The following is a 16,864-nucleotide window of genomic DNA, read 5'->3' on the forward strand; positions in this document are numbered from 1 at the left end:
AAACTTTCTCTCCTCCATCTTCTTGGTCAAATAAATAAATAAAAATAAAATATTTTTTTAAATGATAGGGGATGGGCCAGACTTCCTCGATTCACACTCCATCCAACTGTACCTTCTACTAGCTTTGTGATGTTGCAAAGTTGATCTTTCTGTGCTCATGGCTTGCCAAATCTGTGAAGTTTGCAAGGTTATAAAGATACATAGCCATGCTGTGTTGAACGAATGAGTTAATCTTTATAAAGTGGGCACATTGCTTGTGTTATGTAAAAATTGACTTGCTCAGTTTGGACTCTGTAGCCCTCTAGGAACTGACCATCAGCTCGCTGGTAGCCATAATCCTTCAAAGACAGGGCATTCCTTCAAGGTTGACCTGCCACTGATCCACAGTCATTTTCTTTCTGCCTTCTTACCTTTGATATATTTTCAAATACTTCATCAACTTGGCAGACTCCTGACAGTCCCTATTCTGAGGGTCTATTGGGCATAGGCGAACTTGTCATTCACAACAAAATTCCAATTTTATCTTCCCTCAGACACTCTCAAACTCACTGTGTAGCTGAGGATGATCTTGAACTCTGATCTTCCTGTTTCCACCTCCCAAGGGCTGAGTTTAAAGGCATATACTACCACATGTGGTTTATGTGGTACTATGGATTGAACCCAGGGCTTTGTGCATGCTGAGTAATCACTATCCATTAAACAAAGCTACATGCCTAAACCTCCAATATCTTCTTCTCCATGAGACATCAAAGCTAGACTCAACCTAAGCTACTAGGGTCCTAACCAGGGGCACTGTTCTGCACTGTGATGCTTGAAATGAATTCTGTTCATTCACTAATAGATGTGACTGAGCCATCTGACTTGCTAATGCCTAAATTTCTGAATAGAATATAAAACAGCACCTTACTTCTAGGGTCTTGCTCATCAAGTTAGATGGTTTATCTTGAGAACAGCACTTAACTCCGAGAAACATCCATAAAATTAGTACCAGAAATTAATAGAAATGTACCTATTTGCTTTCATATATATCTCCTTATTTAGAATTTGGAGCCCAGAAATACAAATGCTAATTTATTGCTTTGAGAGGGCCTTAGTGTGTGTCTAGCTCCAAGTAGGTGCTATCAAGAAAGTGTTTATGGGGCTGTAGAGATGGCTTAGTGGTTAAGTGCTTGCCTATGAAGCCTAAGGACCCCAGTTCGAGGCTCGATTCCCCAGGACCCACGTTATCCAGATGGACAAGGGGGCACACGCATCTGGAATTCGTCTGCAGTGGCTGGAAGCCCTGGCGTGCCCATTCTCTCTCTCTCTCTCTCTCTGCTTCTTTCTCTGTCTATTGCTGTCAAATAAATAAATAAAAATAAACCAAAAAAATGAAAAAAAGAAAGTGTTTGTGGAATGAAATTTTGTCAGTCAATCTTCCTGCGATAATAGTAGGAATATACTGAGTAATATTTGGTTTAAGGTCACAAACATGAATATTGATTGTATTTAATACCACTTCCAAATGGTAGAGATTTTGAAAAATCAGTTTCCAAGTAATAAATTACTTTTTATCTAATTAGCTTTTTCTCCTTCTGTAGAATAAGGACAGAAAGCAGTTCTATACGAGCTTACACATCTGATTAATTCTGGAGATCAAAGATATTCTGAATTCAAAAACAATGACACTTTCAGAAAGGAGTTTTTTTTTTTTCATTTATTTATTTATTTGGTCTTTTGAGGTAAGGTCTCACTCTAGCCCAGGCTGACCTGGAAATCACTTGGTAGTGTCAAAGTGGCCTTGAACTCATTGCAATCCTCCTACCTCTGCCTCCTAAGTTCTGGGATTAAAGGTGAGTGCCGCCACGCTCGGTTTTTAAGTTCTTTTAATCAAAGACTGCTTACTCCCTTTGATGAGAGATATGATAGAACACAGAACAGTGTGAAAAGACATAAGAGGAGCCAAGCAGCAAAAATCAAATGGAGTTGAATATTAAGAGTTCAAGGGTTAGTCAAAGAGAGTTCAAATCTTGGATCTGTCACTTACCAGCTGTGTGACCTCATGCCACTGAACTGCTCTGTGCCTCAGTTTCCTGAACTGTAAGTAGGGACACTAATGCCTGTCTCATAAAACAGCAGAGTGCCTGAAAAATAACAAACACTCAGTAAATGGTGTATGTTAATGACAATCATAACAACAATGATAATAGTCTGGGAAAACAAATTTGACCTTCCATTTAGTATCAGTAGTCAAAACACAAAAATTCCCATGAGTTACAACAGAAAAAGATGCAAAACATGTAGGGCAATACTTCATAATTCTTCCTGCCTAAGCAAGAATGTTTAAAATTCATTTCCTAAAATTATGCAATTCTAATATACAGGTTCATTTCTTGAAGACAACACAAGATACTTTCAGAGGAAAACCTTCATGAATAATAGTACAGGCCACAAAACAAAAGTCTGGAAGAAGCTGAAATATCTGAGACTTAAATCTTCTGATTTTAGAAACTAAAAAAGGAAAACATACTTAAAAACAGACAAACAAAAGCTCACATAGCCTACCTAACCTGAGAGCAAGTGCCCCAAAACTCATCAATAGTGTGGAGTTTCCATTTTGTTGCTCAATTGGACGGCATACATTCCTAATACTGAAAACCTACAACAGGGATAGTCATGTGCCCTAGAGGTGTAAGGTCTGTTGCTGTCTGGCTAAATGTATGTACTATGCTCGCCAAACTGCCCAGTAAGCACTTCTCTTAATGTTCATACCCATATATTAATGCTACTCTCAGTTTTGGTTAGAGAACCTTCTCTTTTCAGATGGCAGTGACCTTGGCATGACTCAGAAGCCAACATGGTGCTGAGAGGAAGTGACAGAGTAGTGCTCATCACTGAAATATCTCAATCACACCTTCCATGGTTCAGGGTCCATTGCAGAAGAGGTGGCAGAAAGAATGTAAGAGCCAAAGGAAGGGTAAGACTCCATAAAATGTACTCCTATAGTTACAAAATGGCCTGGATATCCATGACCTCATAGTGTCTGACACTACCTACACAAGACCACCATAATAGGAAGAAAATATAATAACATCAAAATAAAAGAGAGACTGATTGTTGGGAAGGGGTTATAATGGGGAGTGGAGTTTCAAAGGGGAAACTGGGGGGGGAGGGAGTTAGCATGGAATATTGTTTACAATTATGAATGTCAATAACTAAAAAGAAAGAAAGCATGGGAGCCTAGAAAGATGGCTCAGCAGTTAAGATGCTTGCCTGCAAAGCCTAACAACCTAAATTATATTTCCCAGTATCCAAGTAAAGCCAGATGCACAAAGTGACACATGTGTCTGGGGTTCATTTGTGGTGCCTAAAGGCCATGGCATGTCCATTCTTACTCTCTTCTCTATCTGCCTTTTTCTCTGTCTCTCACTCTCTAATAACTAAATACATAAAGAAATAATTTTTCAAATGGAAAGCAAAGGATTGAATACTTGCCAGAAAGATTATAGAGCCCTTGGAATGTCAATGTGGATGAATAGCAGTAAACATGTGCAAACTGACTTAGAACTGAAGTCCCCGGTTATGAACAAAAACTATCTAAACAAAGTATAAAATATAAATGATTCTGAGGACATAAATTGCATAAATCTTCTCTTACTAAGATAAGAAGGCATTTTTGGCCTTAACTAAGGGATAATGTCTCATATGCTTCTCAGCTAAAGCCTCCAGGTTGTCCAGAAATTCTTCAGAACTGATTTTTTTTTTCATAACCCTAGTTGGTCTACTAAAGGACTGTTCTGATTTGAATGTCAAATTTCCCTCATAGGTTCATGTGTTTGAACACTTTGTTATTATTATTAGCTGATGGCATTGTTTGGGAAGATTGTGGAATCTTTTTTCAGTTGGTAGAGGCTTGCTAGAGGAAGTGAGTCACTGGTGGCAGGCCTTAGGGTTGTGTAGTCTTGCCCCACTTCCTGTTTGCCCTCTCTTCCTGACTGGGTGCAAGTGACCAACCAGTTTCCCACTCCTACTACAGTGTCTTCTCCACCAGGGTAGCCTGATGTCCTGCAACTGTAAGGCAAAGTAAACTCTTCTTTCCTTAAGCTGCTTCTGGTCAGGTATTTTATCATAGCAGCCAAAAGGTAACTAATACATGGACAAACCCCCGCATTTTCATCTTTCCTAAACAGATTATTCCCAAAATGTCAATCAACATTTACTGTTTGAAAATTAAATTTTTCATCTCTTCTCTCTCACAGAAGTGAAATTCTTATCTTTATCCTTTGAGAATGTCGATAGACCATTTTCCTCATAACTAATTACACACACAAATAACAAGGCATGTCTAAAAACTATTGAGCAATGAAATGTTACATTCTCTTTCACTGGAAAAAATGGCATTTGTGTGATGGCTAATGACTTTTATGGTTCAATCAACACTGTGCAATCCGCTCATGTGGTACTTGGCTACCTGGACCTGGGTCCCTGCATTCCACTAGTGGAAGGCCTGCTATTGATGACATAGGAAGTACCATAAAGTAGCAGTATGTCAGGAAGAATAATTCCGAGAGAAGATGGAATTAACTCTCACAATGCATGGAGGGTCAAAGCCACTGTCATTAAGCAGCTTGATCACTGTCCAGATTTGTTAAATGATTCCATTACCCTTTTCCCAAAGATTCTTCAATATGCCAGCACAAGGTTGGTCAAGTTATGCCTGATCTCTTAACTCCTGTCTTCCCAGGAATGCTGAGAGAAGAAACTATTCCATAAACTAACAACCTTGCAAATTTTGGACCTGAATACAGACACATGGTTAACAGGCCTGGACTACTGAAAATTCACACCACTAGTACATTTATACGTATAAAAAGTGAACAGTAGCTGGGAAGATGGATCACTGGTTGAAAGTGATTGCTTGCAAATCCTGATGCCCATGGTTCAAGCCAGACACAAAACATACTGCTCGTTTGTATAAGCAAGAGGCCATGACACATACACCCACACACATACTTACAAATAAATACATTAGTAAGTGCAGAACACACAGTGACATAAAATGTAAAAGCATCAAAGTAAGAATAAAGAAGAAAACCAAAAACATCCATGTAAACTATGGCCCATGTACAAAGACATCTGGTATCTATAAATGATTATATCCATCCTGCCCTATTACTAGAAAAGTGATTGATGTTCAGGGATCTGGGGTTCAGTACATTTTTTTCTGTTTTTAGGTGTTTTGTTTCTTTTGAGCTTTTTAAAGGAATGTTAGAATTTTCATTTTTTCAAATTTTTATTTATTTATTTATTTGAGAGCGACAGAGAGAGAAAGAGGCAGAGAGAAAGAGAGAGAGAGCATGGGTGCGCCAGGGCCTCCAGCCACTGCAGATGAACACCAAATGTGTATGCCCCCTTGTGCTTCTGGCTAACGTGGGTCCTGGGGAATCGAGCCTCAAACCGGGGTCCTCAGGCTTCGCAGGCAAGTGCTTAACCACTAAGTCATCTCTCCAGCCCGTATTTCCTTTTTTTTTTTTTTTTTTATTTGAGGGAGAGAGATAGAGAGAGAGGAGAGAAGAGGTAGAGAAAGAGAAGAAATGAACACACCAAGGTCTTCAGCTGCTGCAAATGAACTCCAGACAGGTGTGCCACTCATGGCACTGTATGTCTGGCTACGTGGGACCTAGTGATTCAAACATGAAGTTTTAGGCTTCTCAGGCAAGTGCCTTAACCACCAATCCATCTCTCCAGCTCTATTTTTTTTATATTTTATTTGTATTTATTTGACAGAGAGAGAGAAAGAGTGAATGGATGTGCCAGGGCCTCCAGCACTGCAAACAAACTCCAGATGCATACACACACCCCTGTGCATATGGCTAACGTGGGTCCTGGGGAATTGAACCTGGGTCCTTTGGCATTGCAGGCAAATGCCTTAACTGCTAATCCATTCTTCTAGCCCATCCAGCCCCATTTTTGTTTGTTGCTATTTGTTTGGTTCAGAGACAAAATTTTCACTGGCCTGGAACTCACTATGTGAGCCAAGGTAATCTCAAACTTGTAATATTACTTCTGCCTCAGCTTCACAGGTGTGAGCCATCACAGCTAGCTCAAAGTAAAATGATGAGGATAATAATGATTGATTAATTGTGGTGGTGGGAATAGAATCATGACCTCACACATGCTAAGCAAGCATTCTATCATTCAGCCAAAACTCCAGCTCATAAAATCTGCATAAACTGAATGTTTTGGTCCCACATAGATGTTCAGATATCTTTATATCATTGATTTGCTTCCCCTACTTAGATTGTAGTAACCCTTAATGCTGAAACTCTTCTCACTCCTTCCATCATTTCATGCCCCAAATGCTGTAGCCTCAACTTAACCACTTTTTGTCTTTGAAGAGCTTTTCTTCATCCTCTGTTCTGAGGCTGACATATCCTTTCCTGTACTTCCTGGTAAACTCCTCCCACTTAACCTTAAAGATTTAAGATGGAGCACTGGTTACCAAAGCTCTGCAGTGAAGTGACCTGACATTGCAACACTGGCTCTGTTCCCGGTTAAACACTTGCCTGGCCCAGGCTGCTTTATATACAGAAGCCCCTACTTCCTTATTTTTAAAATAGCAAAGTGATATCACCTTATGGTTATTGGAAACCTTAAAATACTTTGCAAACTACCTAGCCAATGTCATCAATATGCCATGTACACAGTTACACTGGTGTCTTATCTTCAAATGGCTTGATTTGAATAAAATTAGTTGAACATTTCTGAGTTTCTGAAATATATTACAACCATGGTTAGTGCTTATCACTGTGTAATTTTAAAAGTCATGTCTGGAAACCCTTTTGCATAATAAAGGTAGAACATGACACCCACCATATGTCATCAGAAAAATGATGGAACCACAGAAAACTATTTTAACCAAGTTTCTTGTTCAACTTTCACTCTGAAAGGTCACCTCCTGACCTAAACTCAGTTGAGGACATAATAACTATTGGAAAGCACCTATGCAGGCATTAAGCTCAAAGGCAGATTTGGTCACCAGATAACAGTCCTTGACAGTGTCCTTGGCTTATATAACCAAAATAGTCCAAAGAAATGTACTTCTTCCTGCCCCAAGATGATTTCACAAAACAGACAATTAAGATATTCCCCAGCACACTTTCAGAATATGGGCATTCATTTCAATCCCAGCTATATTTTCTTAGTCAGATACATGTGATATCTCTCTGGACCTTTGATAACTCCATATAGTGCAATATTTCTCAATAATAGCAGTAATGATAATTTTTCACTTTATCTTTGCAAGTGGAAAGATATTGAGATAGTAAATTCATATCATAACAGAAATATGTCTTACTAAATACTTGCCTATGGAAACATCATCTTGAATTTTAGAATAAGTCATGAGACACAAAATACATAATGTATGCCTTTAGTGATAATTTTCACTTATTTGTCTTTTAATTGTTCTAATTGCTTCCTTGTTGGGCAAAGCATCTGCACATTCTCAGAACTTCAGACTGTTCAGCATATTCTGACCTTTTACAACTCCATTTTCTCTTTTGCCCACTTGCCTTCCTTTACACCCATTTTCATTATTCAGTCTCATTCTAGCCCTGCCAGCATAGTTTAAACTACTCCCTTCATTCCTATTTTTCATCTTCTTCATTATGCCACTGCCATGCACTACCAAAAGCTCAGAGAAGTCACACTTTCTCCCTTTTGTATTCCTCTTTCCTATTCCTGCAGCCAAAGAGAAAAGTTTGGCTTTGAACTTGGACCATTTTCTCTATCAGCTATATGACCTTTGTGGTCAGTATAGGGTACGTTTGTTCATCTAGATCCCATACACTGTTATTTCTCAGAAATTCATCAGTGATGTCATAGAAAAGATCCTTTGGCCTTCCATCCAAGATCAGTCTGCCTGTGCCAAATATTATGGTTTCCTGTACAGCATCTCAGATGTTGACTGATGTGGCTCCTGTGCCAGACACCTCTCTAGGCACCAATTTAAAGAAAGATGGATCTATGTGGCTCTACTCAGCAAACACTTCCTCTTCTTGCAAGAAGGGTCTAAGACAGCAAAGGCAACATTCAGACCTCTGAGTCCCAAACCTCATTATTCCATGAGGAGGCCCCTAAGAGAAATAATTCTCTAATCCCAGGTCTTCCAGGATGAGCTTTAGCAAGGCTATTGCTACTGCTCACACTTGGGAACCACTAACAGTGAGGCCAACCACTGCATACAAAAAATTTATAGAACTCCAATTTTTTTTTCTGTTGACTGAAAAATGATTTATGTGAGCCACTGATACCTTAGAGGGAGATAAAATGATATAGAAAGAAAGCAAATCCTTATTATGTCAATATGAACTTGAAGATGACCTCAACTCTCAGATTGAGAAGGACCCTTATCTTGTTATAGGCCATGTTTTTTTCATTGTATGAGAAAAAAATCTTGAAGAGAATGAGCAGAATTTCTGAAAAATAGATCCCTCACAGAGACATAAAGAGTTTTCATTTTGAACCCCAATCATCAAGAATGTGCATTTAAGCAAGTTCATTAGTTCCTTTGAACAGATGCAGCTAATGGCTTTGTGCAAATTAGATTTACAATTAAGGTGATAGTGACGGTGATAGTTAATCTTGTCAACTTGATGAGATCTAGAATCACAATGGAAGGAACCTTTGGGCATTTCTGTGAGGGAGTTTTATGTAGGTTAATTGCAGTGGGAAGTGTCATCCTAAGTAGGGGCAACATCATTCCATGGGATGGATGTTCTGGACTTAATAAGAATGAGAAAGCAAGCTGATCACCAGCATGCATCCCTATCGGCATGCTGACATGGACACAATATGACCATCTCTGCCTCAAGCTCCTGCCACCATGCCATCCTCACTATGATATGCTGTAACCTTAAACAGGAAATAGCCTTGTAACCTTGATCCAGAAATAACACCTTCCTCTCTTATGTTGCTTCATGCCAGGTATTTTGTCATAGCAATAAGGAAAGTAACTAATACAGTGAACGGGAGAAGAAAATAATGTTGTGAAAGCTGGTTGCAATGGAAGGTATTAACCTAAAAGGATTTCTAATGACAGAGAGACAGTGACAGAAAGAGAAAGACTAGGACTCAGGGTCATACAGTAGAGAAGCTGAGAACAATAGAAGACAACTATGCCTGAGTAGCCCCTTCCTGGTAGAACCTGAGGTGTAAATGCCCTGGGATTTGCAGATAGGAACTGATGGTCAAAACACCTTGTTGGAGAGGAGAATAATAACTGGAAAATGGGCATACAATAGACTTAGAGTATAAAGGGAAAGAGGCTTCTAACATACCTCTTGGGTTGGGAAGGAAATGACAAGTGGTAGTAGAAGAAATTATTTAATATGACAAAGGAAGAAAAAACACGTTATAAAAACCTCAAGAAGTTCAGAAGGCATAACATCCTGCCACAGACATCTGTATCAATGTGCAGAGCTTCCACACAACACAGAGGAAGAACTACAGTTAGTTAAGCAGGCATTAAACACTGTATTTTCTGTGCATTGGGATGGCAGTCCTCACAGTGTTAATGAACATGACATATGCAAACACACAGAACACCAAGCATTTATTAAGTGATACATATTAGCAGGAAAGTGGCTAATTACATGAGATATACTAGAGGGTTTTATGTCTCTTTCTCCTTGCAGCCTGTGAGCTCCTTGTGAGCAGGTGTGACATCTCATCTGTCCTCACAGTACCACTGGCACATGGCAGGTGCATGATGCTTGTTGTATTGAGCTATAAGAATTAAACATGTTAGATAATAACCACAAGGGCCAAAACACCTCTTCTGGCGACCTACTTGTGTATATGTTGGTTTATTTATCAAGGAATAAAATTTTGTAGGCACCATGCCTATCAATACAGAGGAGAGAGGCTTACTAACTTAGAAAGTGCAAAAATTTGCCTCAATTCCCAAGAATGTATTCCTTGATCTATATCACGCACTTGGAATGAGTGTTCATAGCCTTCATGTGTTGCCCTTGCACTTTGGCATTGCTTTTATTGGGGAATATTGTACTAACTCAGAGGCAGGCTAGTAGTGGAAGACAAGTTCCAGCATCAAATACATGCCCTGGTCCTGGCATCTAAAAATGAGAGAGATAAACGAGGGCTACAGGTAAGTTCATTTGTAAGTTCAGTAATTAGGTTGACATGAGATACCTCATATATTTAAACCATTTTAATGCAGAATTATTCTCTCCATGATATAAGAAAGTAGGACCAAAAGTGAACATACAGCTTCCTATCAAACTTTCTTTCCAGTGAAAGGCAGATGGAAATACAGTAATATATTGTGACTTACAGATTATGAGAGGGCAAGTCTCTTATCAAAATGCCCCTAAGAGAATATAATTGTATGATATACACAAATGATGTTTTCTTGGGAGCAGAGAATGGGAAGCCAAAAGCTATGGCTGTGCCTTAGGTCTCATAAAAGCTCCCCCATTATCCAATGATCTGGGAAAATTTACCCACCATCTATACCAGATGTATCTATGTCCTTGAACATCAACATCACACTGATCTTCTAAAAAATAGTTTTAATTTGGATATAACTACCATGCCCTAAAGTCACATATCTGCATTTGTTTCCTCCAAAAGGATATGCTTGTGCCTTCCATAGAGATTATACAGCATGTCAGAAGGATTCTTCCATCTGAATACAATTCCATCCTCAAACAAGCTTGGCTGGTTAGCTTGTTAAGCCCATACAAAGGAAGGATGGTAATTTCAGGCTTTCATTCACAAAGTTATGCTTACAAGTTTATTCTGCTCAGATGGCACACGGGACATAAGGTTAAATCAAGAGGCTTGAAGATATGGTTCCTGCACAAGCACGAGGGCCTGAGGGTGCCTGGGACACTGAGTTCAATTTTTAAGCCTCCACATAAAGAGCTAGGTAAGGCCACACACATCTGTAACCCAAGTCCTGTGAGGAGCAGAGACTGTAGAAACACTGGTGCTCCCCAAATCCTTAAAACTCTGGAATCAGTGAAAAGACTCTGTGTCAAACAAACAAGTAATGAGCAATAGAGGGGGATACCTGATGTCATCCTTTGCCCTCTGTGAGTGCATAGCAGGCCATATCCATCCACACATGTGCATACATTATACACATACACATGCAACACCGCCATACACCACCACATATCATATCACATCTGCAACAGAGAGAGAGAGAGAGAGAGAGAGAGAGAGAGAGAGAGAGAGAAAGAGAGAGAAAGAGAGAGAGAGAGAACTCAAAATTGGCATAAGTAATATAGTTTGACTGGATTGATTTGTAGCTTTAGTTTCCACAAATGGAGCTACAACCAAGGTTACATGGTATCTTTGAAGCGTGTCTTTTCCTGTTTCACTGGAGTAATGAAGACATTTGTTATCACTGCCATTCTATTTTTAAAACTATCTTCTTAATTTTTTTTTTTTTTGGTGGGGGAAAGCATGAGACAGAGAAAGAGAGAAAGAAAAAGAGAGAGAGAGAAAGAGGGAGAGATTTGGCCTCAACCACCGCAATCAAACTCCACATGCTTGTGCCACCCTGTGGGCATGTGTGACTTTGTGCTTTCCTCAACTTTGTGCCTCTTGCCTATGTGGGATCTGGAGAGTCCAACATGGGTCCTTAAGCTTCACAGACAAATGCCTCAACCTCTAACCTATCTCTCCAACCCCTATAAAACTATCATTACTAGCAATCATAATTGTGGCTTTACACACCTAGGCTACACTTATGTACAAAGAGTCCAAAAACAAAAACATACCTCAGTGGGTTCCTCCTCACACACAAAAGAACTGTTTGAAATGCAAAACACTTAATGTGTCTTAGGTAATGAATCATACATGCTTGCAAAATTTCAAGCACATAATTGCCTGTCCATAATAATTGTTGAAAATTAGCCCATTTCTGGAGTTTGTGCATATGACCCATAAAATGTGTTACTTTTTTCTATAATTCATAAACTTTATTCCAAGTTTAAAGGAAACAGATGTTTATCTTTAAATGAAGTAGGAAAACATAATGCTTTAAAAATTTTGATACATTTATTATGGTTAAAAATGGCAAACATCTGTAGTTAGGAAAAACACACTTAGTCCTATGGGAAACCACAAATTAGGGGTTGACAAGTTCCAGGTACTTAAAATGTCTGGCAATATTGCCACTCCATATAAAATAGGGAGCTTAATCAGGAACGTATTTACTCTGTCCATATGTTGCTTTCAGACTACAAGGGCACCTTGCTTCATGAGGTAGTATTTTAAGAGTAACTCTTCAAGGAAAACTAAACAGAAGAGAGGAGTGATTAGTGGCTTTTATTTTTATCTTTAAATGTTAAATTATGTTGCTAAGCAATTTAAAATTTCTATTTTTAAAAATTGCCAGAAAAAAAAATACTTTCGGCATTCTCAATCAACATGAACCCAAGATCTTAAATTTTAACATTAGTCCTAATTTATGTTTGGATAAAAATAAGTGATCTAAAATTTACTCATTTGCGAAAATATAATTTTAATATAAACAATAAAGTGGCCTCAGATACATGAAGCATTTAGCCATACTCTTCTGTACCAATGAGCACGCTTGGTAAGCACACTGATTTCCTTAGATTTACTGAGCAAAGGTTTCTATTATAACTTGGCTATCTGAATACCAGGCACAATAGTGAGCTCACGGGGAGATGCGGGGTAGACTGTGGTAGCAGGAATATATGTTTGCAATAGACTTAAGTGTTTTATTAAAGCTTGTAACTTGGATTTCCAGCTGTCTGGGTGAAAGAGGTGTAACCGGGGGCAGGTCCTGGGGAATAGCCCACAGGTGTGTTTGGGGGTCCAGTTTTGTTCTTGCTTGTAGGGCTGGCTGTGTGGTTTTCTGTCTGCTTAGATGTGTGAAAGGGAGCCAGATTCTTCTGCCATCAATTGAACCTCCCCTGTATCTGTAAACATCAAATAAATCCCTTCCACATGTAAACTGTGTCTCTTTGGATATTCATCCCAGTAACATGAAGCTGTCTACAACATAACAATAGGAGAATTCTCCGGAAGCTCACAAGTCAGCTAACCTGGCAAACTCATCAGTAAACAAGGAGAGATCCTGCCTGCATCAAGCAAGTTAGAAGGCTTGGATCAACATACCCACACTTGCACACACTAACATAAATATACGCATACACATCACACCCACATGTCATACAAATACATACACAAACACACCAAAATTAGAATTTTAAAAAGTTTTTTCTACCTTTTCACCTAGTACACACTAACACTCATTACCTACTGGTAATAAATGGTTACTCTTATTTGGGTTGAGGGACATCAGTGCAATTTAAAGTGTTTATGCCTTAATCATAGGGTGAGAGTAACTTCATCTTTATTTCTCTAATTTTATCTGAAAAAAACTAAGGACCAGGTAGCTAATAGTATGCTGCATACAAGGGCACACAGTTCAAAGAGGCTACTGATTCCCATCAAGTGCTCTCATTTAATTATTAACAGTAGCAGGTTTTTTGAGTATTTAGTAGTTTCTGGGCATTTATAATAAGTATTCTGTCTTGTTAATCTAATAGAATCTTTATCACAGACATATTAAAAATGTTTATTGCCTAAGAAGATGGCTCAGTTGGTTGCAAAGATGAGGACATGAGTTCGAATCTTGATACCCATGTAAAAACCGGGAGAGCTGGTTTTTCACCTCATATCCCACATCTGGGAGACAGAGACAGGAGGACCCGCCCACACTTTCTGGCTAGCTTGTCTAGCTGATTCAGTGAGCTCTGTGTTCAGTGTACACCTCAAAAAAATGAGGTGTACAAGCTGGGTAGATGGTTCAGTAGAAAAAGCACTTGCTGCTCAAGGCTGAATACCTTAATTTGATCCTCAGACCCACTGTGAAAGGCCAGAAGCCATAGTGAGCTCCTGTAATCTGAGCATGGTATAGTGATATGGTTGACAGAGACAGGAAAATTTCCAGAAAGTTACTGATGTGTACACCAAATAATAATAATAATAATAATAACAGCAGAGTATCCAGTCAGAAACCCTCCATCAAATAAAATGGAAAGATGAGGACCAACCCAAAAATCTGTCCTCTGAACTCCATATGTGCACCATGGCAGGTGCAGGCCTGCATTCACACACAGTGACAGGCCCACAGTAAATGAATGGATGAACTAAAGCAGAGAGCAATTGAGGAAGACACCTGATACTGCTGAGCTCTGTCCATCATACCCTCATATACTCATGTGCCCCCAAGCATACAAACACTCATACAAACATGCAATACATACTACACACACACTAGCACATACAAAAAGTTTATAATGTGCCGTATTTCACAAATAAGGAAACTGAATTTGCACAGGTATAATTGTTTGATAGCTAGAACCAAAAGAGATCTATATTTCTGGATATGCTACTACATGCCTAGTCTTTGATCCTTGACCAAAATAGTACAGTAGGATAAAATGGATATTTTTAGGGTTACACTTTTCCTAGAAATGCTCTATGTCAGTTTCTTTACTGGTGGCTTACAAGTGCCCTAATTGGTTCTACAATTCTGATTTGATCATGAGCAAAGCAATTTATGAGAACTTGTCATAGAGAACTTCTCTGTCCATTCCCAGATCCATTCTCATATCTCGGCTCAGACTGGCCCACTGTGTAAAAGCAAGGGCCCTAGTTGGTGGGAATGTCTCTCAGACTTTTGAGGCTTACCATGTTGCTCCATACCCTGTGTCTCTACACAAAGCCCTTACAGGAGTACACTTGGGTATCTAATGGAGTCTCTTCCTACACCTGCTTTTGGCGATTAATATTTAAGCTCATAGAATTATGTGCTGAAAATGCCACAGATACAAAATGGATGTCCGAAAGTGTATGAAAGCAGCCTGATTCCATATTTAATGGCTACTGTTTTTGATCATAAACATTGTGGCTTTGTATAAGAACACTTGAGAGAGAAACAAGTGCTGCTGGAAAGTTTCAGCTGGAATAAAGAGCTTTATTATCTTAACTGGATCACCTGATAGATACCAGTTTTTGATTCTCACTTATAAATTAGCCTTTGTTGTATGACAAGCCATGTCAAAATTTAATGGCTGGGCTGGAGAGATGGCTTAGCGGTTAAGCGCTTGCCTGTGAAGCCTAAGGACCCCGGTTCAAGGCTCGGTTCCCCAGGTCCCACGTTAGCCAGATGCACCAGGGGGCGCACGCGTCTGGAGTTCCTTTGCAGAGGCTGGAAGCCCTGGCACGCCCATTCTCTCTCTCTCCCTCTATTTGTCTTTCTCTCTGTGTCTGTCGCTCTCAAATAAATAAATAAATAATTTAAAAAATTTAATGGCTAAAAATAACACTTAAATGCTACTCCCTCCACTGAGCTCACCAGTGCAGATTAGTTGGCTCAACTGGGCAGCTCTTGTAGTCTAAGCTGGGTGCGCTCAAAGTCAGATGCTACTTTAGTTAAGATTGGTGGCCTATCATCTTCCAATGGTATTACTCTCATGAGTACTGAGAACTGTCCCAAGATAAAATGCAGCAAAACTGTGCGAATTCCCTTGTGGGTACATCATCACTGTCTCTGAATTCTGCTAGCCAAGACATGATACAAAATTCAGAGTGGACAGAATATGAACAAGGTAAAGATGGACAAAAATGGGATCCTCTTGAAGGCACAGTATATTAGCAGATGCAGAAATTAGAGGTGGTAATTTCATTTTTCTGGAAACTGATGAAATACTCCAGTGAAAATCTAACTCAGATTTTCTATGCAGCACCACAGGAGGTAGACTCAATAGTTGCTCCCTAGCTGACCTTGACTTACTCCCTCTGGCCACTGCTATTACGCACAAATGAATAAACTGAAAATCCGCATACCACAAAGTCAGGAAAGAACCAAACAAAAAACAAAGTTCAAAATTTTAAAAACTTAATAGTTTGATTACTACATAATATGAAGCGATTTTTTGTTTGTTTTTATAAGCAAGGTAAATGAATTGGGTTTCATCAGACTGGAAGGATATTTGAGGGTCATGATTACTAAAACAAATATGACTAAATGCAAGTTCTCCTCCTTATAGAGAATAGGCACATTATAGTCATGACATGTGAATGTGAATTGTGGGAATCAGCTACAGAATTCAAATTATATGTATATACATAAACATGCATGCATATATGTATAAAGATATAATGCACCAAAAATGAAAATGAAGCAATAGCAAAGTTTTAAATATATAGAAAGAAAAATCCAAAATTTAAAGGGTTTTTGTTTACCAATATGTTTCTTTATGATTCTTTATGGTAGAAATTTTAGCACAAAGTGGCAGATGAACAACATCTATTCAGAAACTAAAGACTATAGTACTTACACAGAAATTTATATAGGAAATATCTCACCCCATACATCCCTTCACTCACCAGTGCCCATAACCAATATTTTTTTCAGGCAAAAATTAAGAAAAACTTTCTTTAAAAATTGAACTTTTATGTCCAGATTTAAGATTCAAAGAGTGAGATGAACTGCTTACTGGAGCCCCAAGATATACCTATCACCACGCAAGAAAATGATGCAATCTGAAGTTCATAGAAAGGTACTTTTAATTACCCAGTAGAGGGAGGGTAGTGGTTGCATGGCTTCTCAGGGAGAAGAGGGAAATCTTGCACTGTGAAGGAGAAACCATTCATGGGACATGTGAGATGTGAGGAGGAGCTCACTATCTGAGACCCAAACCTGTGTTACAGCATTTACTCCTTTCCTGAATAGGAGTTTTAAGGTCATTTTGTTTTAATAGTTATCCAACACCTACCCAACTACTTCAGAGAAGTAGGCTTAGAATGC

At 39.0% G+C, this 16,864-nt stretch overlaps 1 protein-coding gene across 4 annotated transcripts in view; it reads right to left on the bottom strand.

Annotated features, from left to right (window-relative positions):
• Positions 1-16,864, bottom strand: part of Frmpd4 (FERM and PDZ domain containing 4) — a 680,790-nt gene that overhangs the window by 441,626 nt on the left and 222,300 nt on the right. Inside the window, exon 2 of one of the 4 annotated variants that reach the window (XM_045140766.1) lies at positions 2,027-2,123. The exons of the other annotated variants lie outside the window; for them this stretch is intronic. Within the exon in view, the coding sequence (XP_044996701.1) occupies positions 2,027-2,043 (17 nt within the window). The 5' untranslated portion in view covers positions 2,044-2,123. The remainder of the gene's footprint in view (positions 1-2,026; positions 2,124-16,864) is intronic. 4 annotated transcript variants of the gene reach the window in all.

This window comes from Jaculus jaculus, chromosome X (genome assembly GCF_020740685.1).
Source record: "Jaculus jaculus isolate mJacJac1 chromosome X, mJacJac1.mat.Y.cur, whole genome shotgun sequence".
Classification (NCBI taxonomy): Eukaryota; Metazoa; Chordata; class Mammalia; order Rodentia; family Dipodidae; genus Jaculus; species Jaculus jaculus.